This window comes from Festucalex cinctus, chromosome 4 (assembly GCF_051991245.1).
Source record: "Festucalex cinctus isolate MCC-2025b chromosome 4, RoL_Fcin_1.0, whole genome shotgun sequence".
In the NCBI taxonomy this organism is placed as follows: domain Eukaryota; kingdom Metazoa; phylum Chordata; class Actinopteri; order Syngnathiformes; family Syngnathidae; genus Festucalex; species Festucalex cinctus.
In genome coordinates, this window is record NC_135414.1 from 31482160 (window position 1) to 31498728 (window position 16569).

General features: G+C 42.9%; 1 protein-coding gene across 4 annotated transcripts in view; it reads right to left on the minus strand.

Moving 5' to 3' along the window:
- Window positions 1-16569, minus strand: part of LOC144018125 (neural-cadherin) — a 235909-nt gene that overhangs the window by 57725 nt on the left and 161615 nt on the right. For all 4 annotated transcript variants that reach the window (XM_077520292.1, XM_077520290.1, XM_077520293.1 and 1 more), the window contains exons 25-27: window positions 16361-16545; window positions 6401-6636; window positions 5047-5324 (exon numbers count right to left, since the gene is read on the minus strand). In XM_077520292.1, the coding sequence (XP_077376418.1) occupies window positions 5047-5324; window positions 6401-6636; window positions 16361-16545 (699 nt within the window). The remainder of the gene's footprint in view (window positions 1-5046; window positions 5325-6400; window positions 6637-16360; window positions 16546-16569) is intronic.

Consider the following 16569-nt stretch of genomic DNA (forward strand, 5'->3'; position numbering starts at 1 on the left):
TGATCACCTACGGCGTCAGGCGGCGGCATGATGGCGGCGAGGGAATCCTCAGGAAGCATTCGGGTGCATTTGAATAGCCGGCAGGGGGTTGTGCAATAAACCGCCACCGGGGAGTCCTAAATGCGAATAAATATCCAATTGTTGCCAGTGTGCGTTTTTAATCCCGCCCCCCCCGTGGAGTCATTTGAATATTTGTGTTTTGACATTGTAGAGAGAAACGTGCTGTTTGGGGAGATGGTCTCTTGGGCATTTGGCACCTAATCAAGCAGGTAATGTACACAAAGAAATATTGACGACGCAGGTGGCTAATCTGCATTCGATGGGGGCAATGCCAGAGTCAGCAGGTGGCGCTAAAGTGCAGAGAAATTGGAGAGCAACTTATCATATTGCTGTTTGGCGCAGTTTTTGGAGCGATAGCATTTGGCCATACTGAGTTTGTTGGGCCAATAATAATAATAAAAATAGCAACGCTTAAAAAAAGACATTTTAGAGCTCTTTTTAGCAGTTAAAAATAAATAGCCTATATTTTTATTATTTATTATTATGATTAGATATTATGTTTTTATTATTTGTTATTATTTTCGTGGTCTATGCATGATTAAATAGGAGGAACCACAAAACTGTTGCCGAGCAATACTGGAAACATGAAAACAGATTTTTGGTTTCATTTGAACATTCCTTCTTTTATTTAGGCATATGTTGATTTTAAGGGGGGGGCAGTTAATAGGCGGGTAATGGCGGTACAATGGGGTGGCTGACCACTTTTGATGGAGTTTTTGGAGTAATTCCACCTGTTTGTGTCACCTTGCCCTGTCCTATTTTTGCTATTTTTATATTTTGCGCCATACTGAGTCTAACTGGCTCATTTCATGAATTTCTTTGTGTTTTCATGAACTCACTGACTGGCAGCCATTTTCACTGAAGCAACCCCCTTCGCTCCCGGCCGTTTTCCTGGATTTGGACTGATTTTGCAAGTCCCACAGAATATTGTGTTTTATTGCTATCAAAACATGGAACCCACCAAAAGAAAGATTAGAATCTCTTGTTTGATCAGGGAAAAAAAAGGATGTTTGTATCGTGTTTCTGTTTTGCAGCAATTTCCATTAGAATATAGCTAAGTTTCATCATTATTCACAAACTTGAAAAAGAGCTTGTTGCAACATGGCCCTGGCTGATCTCTTATACTCTGCTGCCACTTGCTGGCCGATTTTTTTATATAATAACTACCATTGCTTTAAGCGACCTCTTCAGATCAGAGCTGCATTAAAGCCTTCTGTATGCTACAGCATAAAAACAAAAACAAAAAGAAAAACGTATTTATACGTTTTTGGGGTTGAATGAGCTAATGAGCTTTGGCCTTAAATATGATTTTGCTCCTCGCGTTCTACCTATAGCGTCAAATGTGCTGACTGGGAAGAAAAAAAAAGCAATCAAAACGGAAGCAATTTGATTGTGTTATGTTGTCCATCAGATGACACTTTGGCGTACGATTATTTAATATACCTTATGATGCCGTTTCCGGATATAAAACCGACCGCAGTGATGGCTTTTCCCATCTAAAAAAAAAAAAAAAAAAGTGCTCAAAAGTCAAAACTGGCAGCATTATGCATGAGCGTCAGTGTTTGTTGGCGCTAAAAGTCCCTGAGGAGCACAACTCAAGGCCGGTGCTACTGACTGCCAATGGCTGACTGGTCGCAAGGACGACTTCTTGGATAAACACCATGAAGGGCCTCACACTCACACACGCACACACACACACACAAAATACACATTGATTGTTAAAAATGCCATTTAAATAGTGCCCAGTTGCACTTTGAAGCCTCAGTGGCGAGACATGCAGCCAGAAGCACACATGGTGCTCTGCTGGGACCTAAAAGACTCGCAGACCTTGAGTGCAAAACTTTGGACGTATTCAAAAAGCATGCAAAATGTCATCAGGCAGCACCAAGACTCGTCTTTTGATGGAATTTCCAGCAAAAACAAAAAAAAAGGGTGAGGGAGAGAAAGGGCCATCTGCTGGCTCTACGTTGTTATTGTCAAAATTTCTCTCGGTTACGTTTGTTGCTTGGCAGAATTTACGGGACGTTTTCATTTGTGTCCCAAAAGCCCATTACAAACAATAATCGGAAATTTGCTCCAACCAATTTCCCTCACAATGATGTTTACTTACATGGTGATGCAGGGCAGAGGGCTTTACATGGAGATGGGAATGACCGAATGACGTCACTCCCAAAACAGCAACATCAGGAAAAACAAGCATGCGTGTTTCTAACCAATAGAGGGTGAACCGATTAGTCGACTACTCTGTTTCAAGCTTGAAGTCAAATAATTGCTTATCATGTTTTTGTATCTCATTTTCATAAGGGACAATTTATTGGACCATCTGCTTCCATTGCCAGAGTTTGACAAAATTTCCGGACAATAAGGTCACATAGTCTTCATTCGTCCATGCAGGTTCCAGAGTACGAACATAACCTGGCTGAGCAAGGGTGTAGCAGTTAGCGTTGCTAGTCTTAAAATATTTATACCAGCTATAACTCACCAAGTCAAGGCACAAATGAAACTCCTTCTTTGTCGCCAAATTGTTCCAACAAACTAGAAAAAACTTCCACGGAAATTTTGGACGTGACTGCTGACTCTTGCAAAGTGGAAAGCCACATGCACTGAACAGTTTGCCAAATCCTGTTGAAATCAAGTCACTTCCTGTTGAAATCAGGTCGGTTCTGGGTCGCTTCCTGTTGAAATCAGGTCACTTCCTGTTGATTTTAGGCCACTTGCGGGTCACCTTCTGTTTGAAACCAGGTCACTTCCTGTTGAAATCAGGTCACTTCCTGTTGGAATCAGGTCACTTCCTGTTGATTTTAGGCCACTTCCGGGTCACTTCCTGTTGAAAACAGGTCACTTCCTGTTGGAATCAAGTCACTTAGTCACTTCCTGTTGAAATCAGGTCACTTCCGGGTCACTTCCTGTTGAAATTAGGTCACTTCCTGTTGAAATCAGGCCAATCCCTAGGTGCTTGATTTGTGGATCTTTTTCCCCCCTTCTCCATTCATTTCTATGGGACTTTTTGGCGTTTTTTGGGGGGAATTGCGTCACCATGGTAACTAAAAAAATAAAATAAAAATCCTCGCCGGGTCAGACCAAGCCGCAGATTTTGATACCTCATTTCTGCCAGTACGTTCAACGGTTCGGGCCACATTTTGTCTGAAAAATTCTGGTAAATAAAGAAAAATAATAAACGCCATGTGCCTGATCGTGCAATGGAAACTGATGAAATATCCACTGCCTCTTGAGTGCCATCTAGAGGAGTGAAAAAGTATCACAAGTGCTTCATGAAGCTTTCATGACGCTTCATTTGTCCGTCACTACAAACTGGTCAAATTTGTTGCTAGGAAGAATCTGTGGGGAACAATTATTTTGTGCTCCAAAGCCCAATAAAAGAAATGCAAAACTATAACACCGCACTACAGTGTTTCCATGGCGACAAATTGTTCACTTGGTGTTCCGATGTGACCTCCTCGTATGATGAGCCACGCGCTGCTTCACCAGGGTATGACAAATTGTATCCGGTGTCCCATCGTGTCGTGAGAGTCCTCCCTGCTTGTTTTGATGGACTCCATTACCCATAAGCCCCCTCCCAATCACATGTTGATATGCTCGCCGTGGCCCTCCGAGCCGCTGGTGGCATTTGTTTGCCTTCAATAAATAATAAGCCGGGGCGCGAGGGTCCCGTCTAATTCCAGACAAAAGTGGCGAGCGCTCGGGACTCGATGACTCGGTATGAATTATTGATGTGTGTGCGGCGCAGCGTGTGCGAGTTTCTGCGACAAAAAGGCGCGGTGGCGAGCGCTGACCGCGGGGGGCGCCGCTTTTGTCATTACAATTACACTGACATTCGCCACTCACCAATGCGTCAACGAAATGCATTCAATGCATGACAATGCGGTAAAGTGCTCTTACATAAGCTCGGCGTTTGCTGTGAAAAAAACAGAAGGACAAGAAATAATCCACAGAGTACAAAAAAAATAAAAAATACAAGGCATGTTAAGGACATGTACAGTATGTGCAAAATTGATTGTGCTGTCTCCTTTCACTAGTTAATCTTCAGAACCATCACTTTGAACAATATAAATAAAGAGACTAGAAATAATCCATAAAGTAAAAAAACTAAACAGAATTGCACGTTTTGTCACACGTAATGTACATTGTACAAATAATGAATGTGATGGTGTCTATCGACATGTACCCATGACAAAAGCCACTTTACACAACATAAATAACCAATACGACTAGAAATAATCCTCAAAGGCAAAAAAGTTCATGGTCTACGAAGCATTAACGCATATTGTATGTGTCATTGAAAGCAAATAACATGACTGTTCCTCTTTGCAGTTATTCACGAGAACCACCGCCATGACAAATCCAAAATAAAAACAACGGCGACAAATAATCTAGAAAGACAAGTACATGGCAAGCTTGATTAGAGACACACACAATAAGTATGTCAGAATAATTGATGCACTCTATTCCCTCCATCATTTACAAAAGAAATAAAATTAATAGAAATCCATCCATACGTTCTCCGAAAATAATCTACAAATTCAATAAAGTTAATGGAATGCTCAGATCAGCCAGTTAATTGTAACAACTACTTCCTTGCACATGAGGAAAAAAAAACAAAACATGGACAAAATAGAAATAATCCACAAGCTCAACGCAGTTGCAATTGCAATCTCAGAGACAACTGCCTTGCATAATAGAAATAAATAAAAACAACCAGAAATAATCCACAGAGGAAATAAAAGTGTTGGTCAATCACGCACAAGCAATGTATGGTATGTGTTGCATGATTAATTAATTAATTAATTTCCACAACTGTTAGAGGCTAGAAAAAAAAATCCCCCCCCCCCCACAAAAAAAAAACAAACAAAGTCCACTTACTCGAATTACTGCGCCAAGTTTCTCTCGGCAGATTTTTCCGACCATCACCACCTTGTACGATTGCAACCGACAAATAAATAATGAGAAATGAAGGCTTGCGCTCACCTGTAGCCGTGCTGGGTGTCGACGCAGGCGCCCCCGTTGAAGCAGGGCTTCCTGGGGTAAGCGTCGCAGGGCTGATGGAGCTGCTGGCGGCCCGGGCAGGCGCAGACGGCGGCCGCCTCCACCGTGACCGACACCAAACTCACGGGGCCGCAGTCCACCACGGTGGGCGCGTCGCGCACGCCCACCGCGCTGGCGCAGCCGCCCGCACCGCCGCACTCCGACTGCGGGCACTCGTCCACGCGCACCTGATAGACGCGCACCTGCAGGAAGGACTGAAGCTGCAAGGGAGCACAAATAATCCAAAGTCATTTCAGTCCAAAAAAAAAAAAAGAAAAAAAAAAATCCAAAAAGCAGAATTCCGAATTCAGATATGCTGTCGATGAATTTAAGGTTAGGGTTTCGAGTTATGGTTTGAAGCCCGGGTTTTTAAGAGGCATTTCAAGTCAGGGTTACACCATCAAAGTCGGGTTTCAAGTCGAGCCTAGGTTTTCAAATTCGGTTTCAAGACACGAATGGGATTTTAAAACAGAGTTTGGAGATTAGTTTGAGGTTTCAAGCCAGTGTTACAGTTTTAAAGTTGGGCTTAAAAATAAGGTTTCAAAGTTAGGATTAGGATTTGAAGTCATAGTTGGGGTTTCAAATTAGGGTTTTAAATTAGGCCGAGTATTCAAGTTATGGTTTCAAGCTGGTGTTTTGGTCTCCAAGTCAGGACGAGTGTTTCAAGTTAGGGTTTTCAGCCAATGTTAAAATTAGAAATCAGAGTTAGGGTTTCCAAGTAGGATTTCATGACAGGGTTATGGTTCTAAGTCAGGGTTAGTGTTTCAAGTTTGGGTTTTATAAGTTAGAGTTAAGGTATCAAAGCAGTTTGAAGTCAGAGTTAAGGTTTCAAGCTGGTGGTATGTTCTCCGAATGGGGTTTTTAGTCAGGATTAGGGCGTCTAAATTTCAAGTTTTCGTTTCATATTGTGTTTCAAATTCAAGCTTAATCATGTTTCAAGCCAGTGTTAGAGTATCAAAGTCAAATTTCTAGCCAGGATTCACGTTTTAAGTTAGGGTTTCGAGCAAGCGTTAAGAGTAAGGTTTAAACTAAAGTCAACAGTGTGGAACTTTAAGTCAGGGTTATCGTTTTAAATTATGGCTTGAGACCAGGGTTATGGTTTCAAAGTAGGGTTTCAAGCCAGAGTTAGTTTAAAAGTCGGGTTTTCAGGGCTTTATTATACATTGATCTGATATGTTAGCTTAGCATTTTCCATAGTTTTACATTTAGCGCATCATCATTATTCGTTTTGATAAATTCTTTTAAACTGTTTTTTTTTTTTTTTTGCATTGAAATTCCCACTTGCCATCCAACCGACCTTCTGTTTGTGCGCCGCCAAATATCCGTGCATCTTCTCGGGCTGCAGGAAGGCGGCGCTGCCGCCCGCGCGCACGGCGAAGCGCACGTCCAGCATGCGGCCGGCGGCGTCGCTCAGGCCGAAGACGTTGACGTCGGACGCCGACACCGACAGCATCTCCGACAGGAAGTCGGACAGCAGCTCGTAGCGGCTGCGCTGCTTGCCCCGCGGCTCCATGAACTCCTTGGCCGTCATGTCTGACGCGCAGCGACAAAAAAACAAACAAAAACAGAACAGAAATCACGTTAAAAAGCCGCAATCCAACGACAAGGGAGTTATACTTTCCACCCTAATAATTCAAACGTCAATTAAACGTAATCGTTACAATAACAAGAGTGTATTTTGTGGGGGCAACAAGTTGGAATCTTATGTAAATAAAGTTTTAATGATCGGAGCAAGGAAAAAAAATAACGGTATATCTGCAATATACAGATATATATATATATATATATATATATATATATAAAGTGGGGCTCACCTGATACCTGATTACTGGGTTTGGTCATGTGACATTCGCAAAATGGTCGCCCCTAAAGATGCATTTTGCTGCTTAATTCATTCTAAGCAAACGCAATATTAATCACGATGTCATGTTATGTTGTGTTAGTGGAGCCACATAGAACATAGTAACTTTCTGACCCCCCAAAAATAATAATAATAAATCAAAAAATGCCCCATGAGAGGAGGCAATCTCTCCTTCTGGAGCAGCAATTGCACCCGCGTTGAAGCAAAGCCATTTCGGAAAAACATTTGAATTCAATAAAAAGCAAAGTCGTATGGATGAATTATTGAAAAAGGCTTCTTGTTGTTTGGAATGTTGGCCTGCGTGTGCGAATATGTAAATGCTCCAGTTGAAGGTGATTACACTCCGGACAATTTAGCGGCTTAATTTCCAATCACAAGCGCAGAGAGCCGGAGAGCCGTCAACTCATGTTTTATTCACCAACCGCGATGTTGTGTTGGCCGTGACATCACAAGCAAGTCAGCCATTGGCGCCGAAATGAAGTCACCGCTGACGCCAATATGAGGTTCCTCTTCAGGCTTTCAAGTTAGTCCGAGTCTTCGAAGCAGGATTCGTCTGTCCAGTTTAGACTTCAAATTTGGCTTTAAAGCCGGAGTTAGGGTTCGGAAGTCGGGTTTCAAGCCAGTGTTAATGCGTCCAGTTCGTGTTTTAAGCTTGAGTTAATGGTCTCTGAGTAGGATTTTTAGTCAGGATTAGGCTTTTAAAGTAGGGTTGGAAGACTAGCTTAAGATTTCAAGCCCGAGTTACATCTTCAAAGTAGGGTTTCAAGTCAGGGTTATTAATGTTGAGGTTAGGGTTGCAAGTTAATCTGAGTCTTTTAAGCAGGCTTAGTGTTTCGAGTTTGGACTACCAATTTGGGTTTAAAACCAGAGTTAGGGTTCGGAAGTAGTGAAGTTATCTTTGTCCAATCTATTTTAAGATTTCAAGCCCGAGTTAAAGTTTCAAAGTAGGGTTTCAAGCCAGTGTCACTGCTTCAAGTTAGTATTGCTTGTGTTGTGGTCTCCGAGTAGGGTTTTTAGAGTAGGGTGTGAAGACTAGCTTAAGATTTCAAGTCTGAGTTACAGTTTCAAAATAGGGCTTCAAGCCAGTGTTAATGCTTCAAGTTAGTGTTGCTTGTGATCTGGTCTCCGAGTAGGGTTTTTAGTCAGGATTAGGCTTTTAAGGTACAGTTGGAAGACTAGCTTACGATTTCAAGCCTGAGTTAAATATACAAATTAGGGTTTCAAGTCAGGGTTATTAATGTTTAAGCTCGAGTTTTAAGTTAGGGTGTGAAGTGAAGGCATGAGGGTTTCCAAGTCGGGTTTGAAGACAAGCTTGGGAACTCTTTTCCCGTCCACTTTGCATGCGCGCTTCTTTCTTTTTCCTCTTGGATTTGGCGGTGAACAAATGAAAACATAATAAAAAAGCAAGCAAATAACCAAAAGGCTTCTTTGAGAGAGGACAACGAGCCAGTGAGGAGCAAAGACTAAATACCGTACTTGAAAGCAAAACAACAACAGGAGGCCTAATTTGATTGTTAGTTTCTCCTGACAGCTAATTGACACGCAGCGCCATCCTCGTTGTCGTCTATTGATTGACGAGCTACGCGGGAGCCTTTCATCAGGGGCCCGGCAAGAAATTGTCTTAAGTGAAGCGCAAACATGGCACAACACCTTGTTTTTTTTTTTTAAACTTATGAATCAAAATGAATGGAAGGTAACACGGAATGGGCGTAAATGACAGTCGCTTTTGTTTTTGTCTTCTTCTTTTTTTTTTTTTTTTTTTCTCCCCACTGAGAGCAAAACAAGAATATCAGAGGAAAGGCACGCATCAAAGACACTTCCTCAGCTGGGAGAGATGCGGCCAGCTTTAGTCACACGCGTGCACGCACGAACGCACGAGCATGCGCGCGCACGCACACACTGGTGAGCGAGAGTCCTCAACAAGTCAGCGAGAAGTGGAGTGTAAAATTCCAGGGAGCGTTTCATCCTTCATTCATCATCCGCCAGTCCCGACTGTCTTCTTTCATCAGCCGCGTTTTGGCAAACAACAAACAAAAACAAGCAGCAGGCGGACAAAAGTATTGGGACGACGGCTCATCACAAATGCATGGCAAAACGGATGCGTGGGGACAATAATAATAATAATGATGGGACGTGCCGCTTCGTGCGTGCAATGAAAGCGTTCATTCATTCATCCATCCAGCCAGCCATCCGTCCGTCAATCCATCTAACCGTTCATCCGGCCCATTATCCATGTATCCATGTTTGTCCATTCATCCATCCATCCATCCATCCATCCATGATTGTCCAACCATCCACCATACCATCAAACCATCATCCGTCCATGATTGTACATCAATCCAACTGTTCATCCAACCCATTATCCATCCATTCATGATTGTCTATCCATCGATACATCCATGTTTGTCCATCCATGATTGGCCATCCGTCCGTCCATCAATCCAGCAATCAATCCAACAATCATCCAGCCATCTATCTAACCATCCATCCATCCATCCATCCGATAATCAATTTAACAATCATCCGTCCATCGATCTATCCAACCATCCATTATCCGTCTATCCATCTATTTGACCATCGTCCATCCATCTATCCATCCATCTGTCCTTCCGCCCATCCGTCCGTCCAGCAATCAATCTAACAATCATCCATCCATTATCCAGCATATGTCTATTTGTCCATTAACCATCCATCATCCATCCATCCATCCATCCATCCATCCATCCATCCATCCGTCCGTCCGTCCGTCCGTCCGTCCATCCTGCAATCTAACAATCATCCGTCCAACTATCTATTAAAACCATCCATATCCATCTATCCATCCATCCATCCATCCATCCATCCATCCATCCATCCATCCATCCATCCGTCCGTCCGTCCGTCCGTCCGTCCATCCTGCAATCTAACAATCATCCGTCCAACTATCTATTAAAACCATCCATATCCATCTATCCATCCATCCATCCATCCATCCATCCATCCATCCATCCATCCATCCATCCATCCGTCCGTCCGTCCATCTGCCGAGCAGTCAATCTAACAATCATCCATCCATCTAGCCAACCATCCATTATTATCCATTCATCTATTTGTCCATCCATCCATCCATCCGTCCGTCCGTCCGTCCGGCAATCTAACAATCATCTGTCCAACTATCTATTAAAACCATCCATATCCATCCATCAAGAAACTTGCGACGCGTGGAGCCCTCCATCATGCATTATCCATCCACCATTCCATGCATGTAAACTGAGAGCAATTCAGACAGGATCTTAAAAAAAGGAGGTCGGACGAGCGCCGAGCGAACGTCCGAGGCAAACGTCAGCTCCCATCCGTCCGTCCGGGCGGAGTAGGACGGACGAGGGCCGACAGGGAGACGGTCGGGAGTAAAGTGGGCTGCGGGGGAAAGCCTGGTAAGTTCTAACACTCTGTGACAGCCTCTGCACCTGGCGCACATCCAAACACACTGCTGCTCTCTCCTCCCTACAGGCTGTGCGCCTCCATCTGAATACATTATCCAGCACACACACTGCAAAAAAAAAAAAAAGCATTTTAAATGGCATCTGCGGCGGAAGACTTATTTAAAGAGGTTTTTGAAGGCTCCCGAGGTTTTGAAAGATGCCTTGAAAGAGTACGCGAGAAAAACGACAACGCTGCAAGTTACTTCAACAGCTGCTCAAGTTGATTGGACCGCCAAGACAGCAAAAAAAGCACAAGGACTGATTGAAGAGTCCAATCAAGATGCAAAGAAAGAACAGCCAAGGACTCAAAACTGTTGCCGGAGTTGCAAAATTCATGCAAAACATTCACAATAAACAAAATAATAATGGCTGCTTGAACCCAAAATGGACAACTTCTTGTCTCTTTTCAGGTATGGCTTCTTTTTGTAGGTCTCCTCATGAAAGACATGCTGACTAAATTTCATGGTTCTCATTGAAATTATAGTTTCCGGGGCTGAAAACGAGAAACGCACGTCCAAATGTTGGTTTCAAACTAAAATGTCTGACTTTCCGTGTCTTTTTGGAAATGGCTTCTTGAGACTTTTTTTTGTGGGTCTGCTATTGATTCTCATGGCGGCCAAATTTCATGATTCTCAGCGAAAAATAGCTTTGGGTGCAGAATTTTCAAAAATGATGACAATAAACCAAAATTAGACTTGCTGTGTCTTTCCAGGAATGACTTTTTGAGACTTTTTATATTCATGATAGACAATGCTACCAAATTTCATGCTGTGACGTTAAAATAGCTGCGAGGGATGAATTTCCTAAAAATGTTTTATAAATTACTGTACTTCAAACCAAAATGGCTGACACCGTGTATCTTTTTTCATGTTCATTTCATGTTTCTTGGCGAAAATAGCTTCGGGTGCGAAATTTCCATAAAATTATGATGGTAAAATTTGTAGGACATCTAGAAATTGACCTTAAAATGTTTATGTCCGGGCTTTTTGAAGCTTTTTTTTTTTTTGTGGGTCTATTGATGATGGACATTCTCACTACACTTCATGTTGTGAAGTGAAAAATGATGGTAGGCTAAATCTATAGGACCGATCTTTAAAAACATTTCTTAAAATGGTTGCTTCAAACCAAAATGGTGGACTTTTCAAGCAAGGTTGTTGAGCTGTTTTGTTTTCGGTGGGGTCTACTTATGATAGACATGGCTGGCCAAATTCACGTTTCCAGAGTGAAAGTGGCTTCCGGGAGGGTCTGAATTTTCCCATGCTAAGCCACGTCTAAAGGAAGTTCACCCTTCAGGACAGACGGAAGGGCACGCTGAAAGCAGAAACGATTAAAACGAGCGCACAAGATATTTTCCCAATTTCTCCCCAGTATCGATCCTCGCTCGCCTCGCCAGCAGGGAGAGAAATATTTAGGCAATATCTCACTTGACCGTGTCGCCTTTTAAAAGGTCAAACCCCCCAACAGGAGCACTTCATCAAGTGCGTCGGGGAGCTTTTGTGGACTTTCAAGGACTTTCTGCTGTTTTCCTTTCGCCTTTTTGAACAAAAGAGGCGCAGATAGCGAGTCGGCGGCGGCGGCGGCTGTTGCGCGTTGATGTCTGCGGTTTGCATTTAATCTCACGGCGGCGAGTGAAGTCTCGCTTATTGCATTCCGCATTTGTTCCCCGGAATGGGATTTCGAAAGTCGAGCCGCTCCGAGCGGAATATTTTCATATTGACGTCCAGCAACGCTGACGGCGAATCGATGAGCGTTTATTATTGCGCGGCTCACCCGCACTTACACGTTTTCACCTCCAGATGATCTCAAAGTCAGATTTTTTTGGGGGGGGATGATTTTCTTATCGTGTGGATGGAGGCTCATAGTATTCAATTTGATTTGATTTTTTAGTTGACACTCTAGCCGAGGAGTTCGTCGTCTCTATGGACAGATTATGGAAAATTGCCTTCATATTGTTTTTTTTTTTTGTTTTTTTTTTTGCCCTATGTGTATATTTACAAAGTGTATAGTGCAAGCTAGTGAAGTGAGTGAGAGGAGCGACCAGCGGGGCCTCACCCAACCCGGCGGGTGTAGGTGACACGCCCGCCCCCCAGCACCCCCACCCCCTGCCGCCCCCCACCTCATCCACCCGGCACCACAATGGGCGGACAGCCAGCGCAGCAGGGCTACCGGACAGCCCACCGGCCACCGGAGCCCGCCCGGGGCGCCAGGAGTTATACCGGAGTGGGGCAGGCCCCAAACCCTCGCCCGGCCCCCGGAGCCCGACGCCCGGGCCGGGGAGGGAGCCCCAGGCCCAGGGAGAGGGAGGGGGAGGGGCCGCAGGGCAGACAGGGAAGGGGGGGGGGGGGGCGGGGGAAGCGGGGAGAAGACGACAAGAAGGCGAAAGGGCGGCTGCAGGGCAGGAGGCGGGGGGGGAGAGGAGGAGGGAGGGCGACAAGGGAAAAGGGACCGGGAGGCAGAGGAGGATGGGCGGGAGGAGGCGAGGAGGGAGAGGCGACGGGGGGGAGGAAGGGGGAGGGGAGAGGGAACCACGGGGCACGCCGGAGGCCCACCCACCCCGAACCGCGCCGCCGGGCACGGAGCAGCGGACCGCGCCGGGACTTCATATTGTTTAATGCAGTTGATTCGTAACCACTGTCGTCGACTCGTCACCAAATTCATGCAACTGGTTGACTGTCAGCCGTTTTCAAAGCAGACTTCCTCATATAGCCAGCTGTAGAACAATTTTTGGGGGGAATATTGTGTTCTGTGACAATACACTTTAGACAAGACTTCTAACTCATTCTCCAATATTGGATTAGGCATTGTGTACATTAAGTAAAAGTGCAAATACTTCTGGCATCTTTTTCCCTGAATGTTCTTGAAACCTTTTAACTCATTTGCTCCCAATAACGTGTAAATACGTTTTTTTTTTAATGTTTTAAGTGTCCCAAAGACGTATTTATACGTTTATTTGTTTTTTATGCTAGAGCATACAGAAGGCTTTGATGCAGCCTCTCAACTGCAAAGAACAGTTGCAGAAATGGTAGTTATTACATTATTAAACGGCCAGCAGGTGGCAGCAGAGCAAAGGAGATCAACCAGGGCCATCTTGAAAAAAGCTCAATTACTTCAAATTTTAAATAGATTTGTGAAAACTGCTGAAACTTAGCTTTCTTCTCATGCTAATTGCTGCAAAACGGAAACAGATAGAAACATACTTTTTTTTTTCCTGATGAAAGAAGAGACTTTAATCTTTCTTTTGATAAGTTCCATGCTTTTATAGCAATTGAACACAATTTTCTGTGGGCCTTGCAAAATCAGTCAACATTCAGTAAAACAGCCGGGAATGAACGGGATTGCGCAATGTGAAAATGGTGGCGAGTGAATGAGTATCAAAATCCGAACATACCGCGGTGAACGCCATTGCCCATGGCCGCTCCTAATGTGGGCTAAAGCGTGCTTACAGCACACGGCATGTAGCTTAACCTAGCAGAGTTAAAAGTCACCCGGATGTTTACCGTCCACTTCGACTCGCCGGCGGCTGGATCTGCCGGTTTCATCCGGCTTTGGGAAACAAATCTTTGTCGAGTCCTCCGTGGCTGTTCTGCTTTTGAAGAAGTGCTTCTTTGCTGTAAGGCGTAATTCCACCTTTGATGTCCGCCGTGCGACACGATAATCCCCCGTCAGTCTCTTTGGTGTCATTCATTCATTGTGTATTTTACGCACGCGATACGTCACGTGATCACGAGGCTGTCCAAAATGGCCGATACAGACCGTAATGCAAAATATTTATAAAAAGTGCTTTTTCATAAGTCTTGTATGGCTTTCAGCACCGGAACTATGAAAAGAAATAGAAAAAGCTTGTTTCTAGCTTCTTCCGTTCTTAAGTAATCAGCAGTTAGAACAGAGCTTGGGTTCACCAACAACACTGATTTCCCGACCAAAAAGTGGAGAAAACAAACTTTTTGTGAAAGGAATCATGCCAAGCAGAACGGTGAAAGTAATATTTTGTCTTGCTTTTGTGACACCTCAAACTATAAAACGGCAAAAAAGTTAGATGTACTTTTGATGGCAAAAAATAAATCGTTATATCCGTATCTCAAATCCCAAGTGATGCAACATCGCCATCTGCAGTGATCTGTTCGTTTTGCAAATGTGAATTTCACCAAGAAGCTGTGTTAAACCCTCTTCAACACCAAATCATTGAAAAACATACCTGAAAAATAAAATATGGTCCAGTACGTTGGTGGCAGTAAACGGATTGGGTTGGATTAACGACTATAAACGTCCATGGCAGTGAATGAGTTCATTATTTGCTGTTATTTGTTTGTATTTTTTATTTTATTTTCAGATATAATGAGGGACTTTATTAATGTCAAATGTCATATATTATTAATCCTACTTTTATTTGGGATTATTATATAATGGGCCGAGAATTGCCAATAAAAATTGTTGCGTAATACAAATTTCATATGCTGTATTGATGACGATTGAAACAATTAAATGAAATGATGTTTTTTTTTCTTGACAATTGTGACGGTCACGTGATTGGAAGCAGGCACGAGGGCAGCCCTGAAAATCCGGCGTCATGCGTATACTTTTCCATTTTCCTTTGCAGCCCAACTGAGCAATGTTTCCACCGGCTGCTCCGTGTCACATTCATCTACCTGCTCGCTGCTTTCGCAAGACAAATCCTTTTATGCGCATCGACGAGACGAGGCGAGGCGAGGAGAGGCGACGCTCTCCCTCCTTCCTTCCTTCCTTCCTTCCTTCTCCCCCCAAACTCCGGCCCGCCCGCCTCTCTTTGGAACGTTCTATTTCAATATCTGAGAGATGGTAAAAGCCCCTCAGCCGTGTCCTATTTCTCGCAGGCAAATGTAAAGTGGAGGAGACGGCGGAAGCTGTCACGTACACCAGGTAACTCTGCTCTGCACAAGTGTGCGTGCGTGTGCGTCTGCTGTCTGAGATCCAAAAATATGCATCATCCTAAATGCAAAACAGTCTCCAATTACGGAGCAATAATCAACTAATTGGGAAGATTTAGAAAAAAATAACATAAAAAAGTTCTTTTTCCATATTTCATTTTTCACATATTTCTTCATAATTTGACATTTTTATATCTTGGTACATGTGTCTATGTTTAAATGTTATTAAAGTTAACAAAAAATGCCAAATTAACTAAAACTAAAATTGAAAAAGACATTTTGGTGAAGGAATCCAAATAAAAATGAGAGTGCTTTTCAAAACACAGCAAAAATGTCGTGAAAACTGGATAACACATTCATAAAACTAAAATGATAGAAAAAGGATGGTCTAACAGTCACTTAAAAAGCGTTCTTTAATATTTTGAGACTTGAACTGTATAGATTTTAAAATAGTTTGTATAATTTACATGTTTAATACAATTAATCTAATTTGTATTTTTTCATTTTTACATTTGAAACACATTTATATATTTATATACATTTAATATGTGTACATTTCTATATATTTTTACATTTCTATATATATATTTTTTTTAATATTTGACTTTTATTTTACCTGTGAGGCGGAGCAAGGCCAAGTTGTGTCGTCGGGCAGCTCTTGTACGTGCATGGTTACCGCGGAGACGGCAAATTTATACAATGTATATATTTTATTTTTTACATTTTTAAACTTGATATATTTGTATACATTTAATATGTGTACATTTATATATATTTTTACCCTTCTATATTTTGGAATGTTTCTATATATTTTAAATATGTGACTTTAATTTTTTTTTGTATTTGGTCTTACTGCAAGTTTTTTTTTTTTTTTTTTTTTTTTTTAAATTTGGTCTTACCTGCAAGTTTGTTTGTTTTTTTTGTTTTTTTGTATTTGGTCTTACCTGCAAGTTTTTTTTTGTTGTTGTTTTTTTGTATTTGGTCTTACTGCAAGTTTTTTATTTTTTTTTATTTTGTGTATTTGGTCTTACCTGCAAGGCGGAGCGAGGCCGAGTTGTGCACGGCGTCGTCGGGCAGCTCTCGCACGTGCACGGTCACCGCCGAGACGGCGTCGGGCCACACGCCGTCCGACACGCGCACCAGGAACTGATAGTCGCCCGACGGGGCGTTCTCCTTGATGATCACAAAGCCCGTGCGCTTGTTCAACATGAAGTAGCTAACGAAACAAAACACACACAAA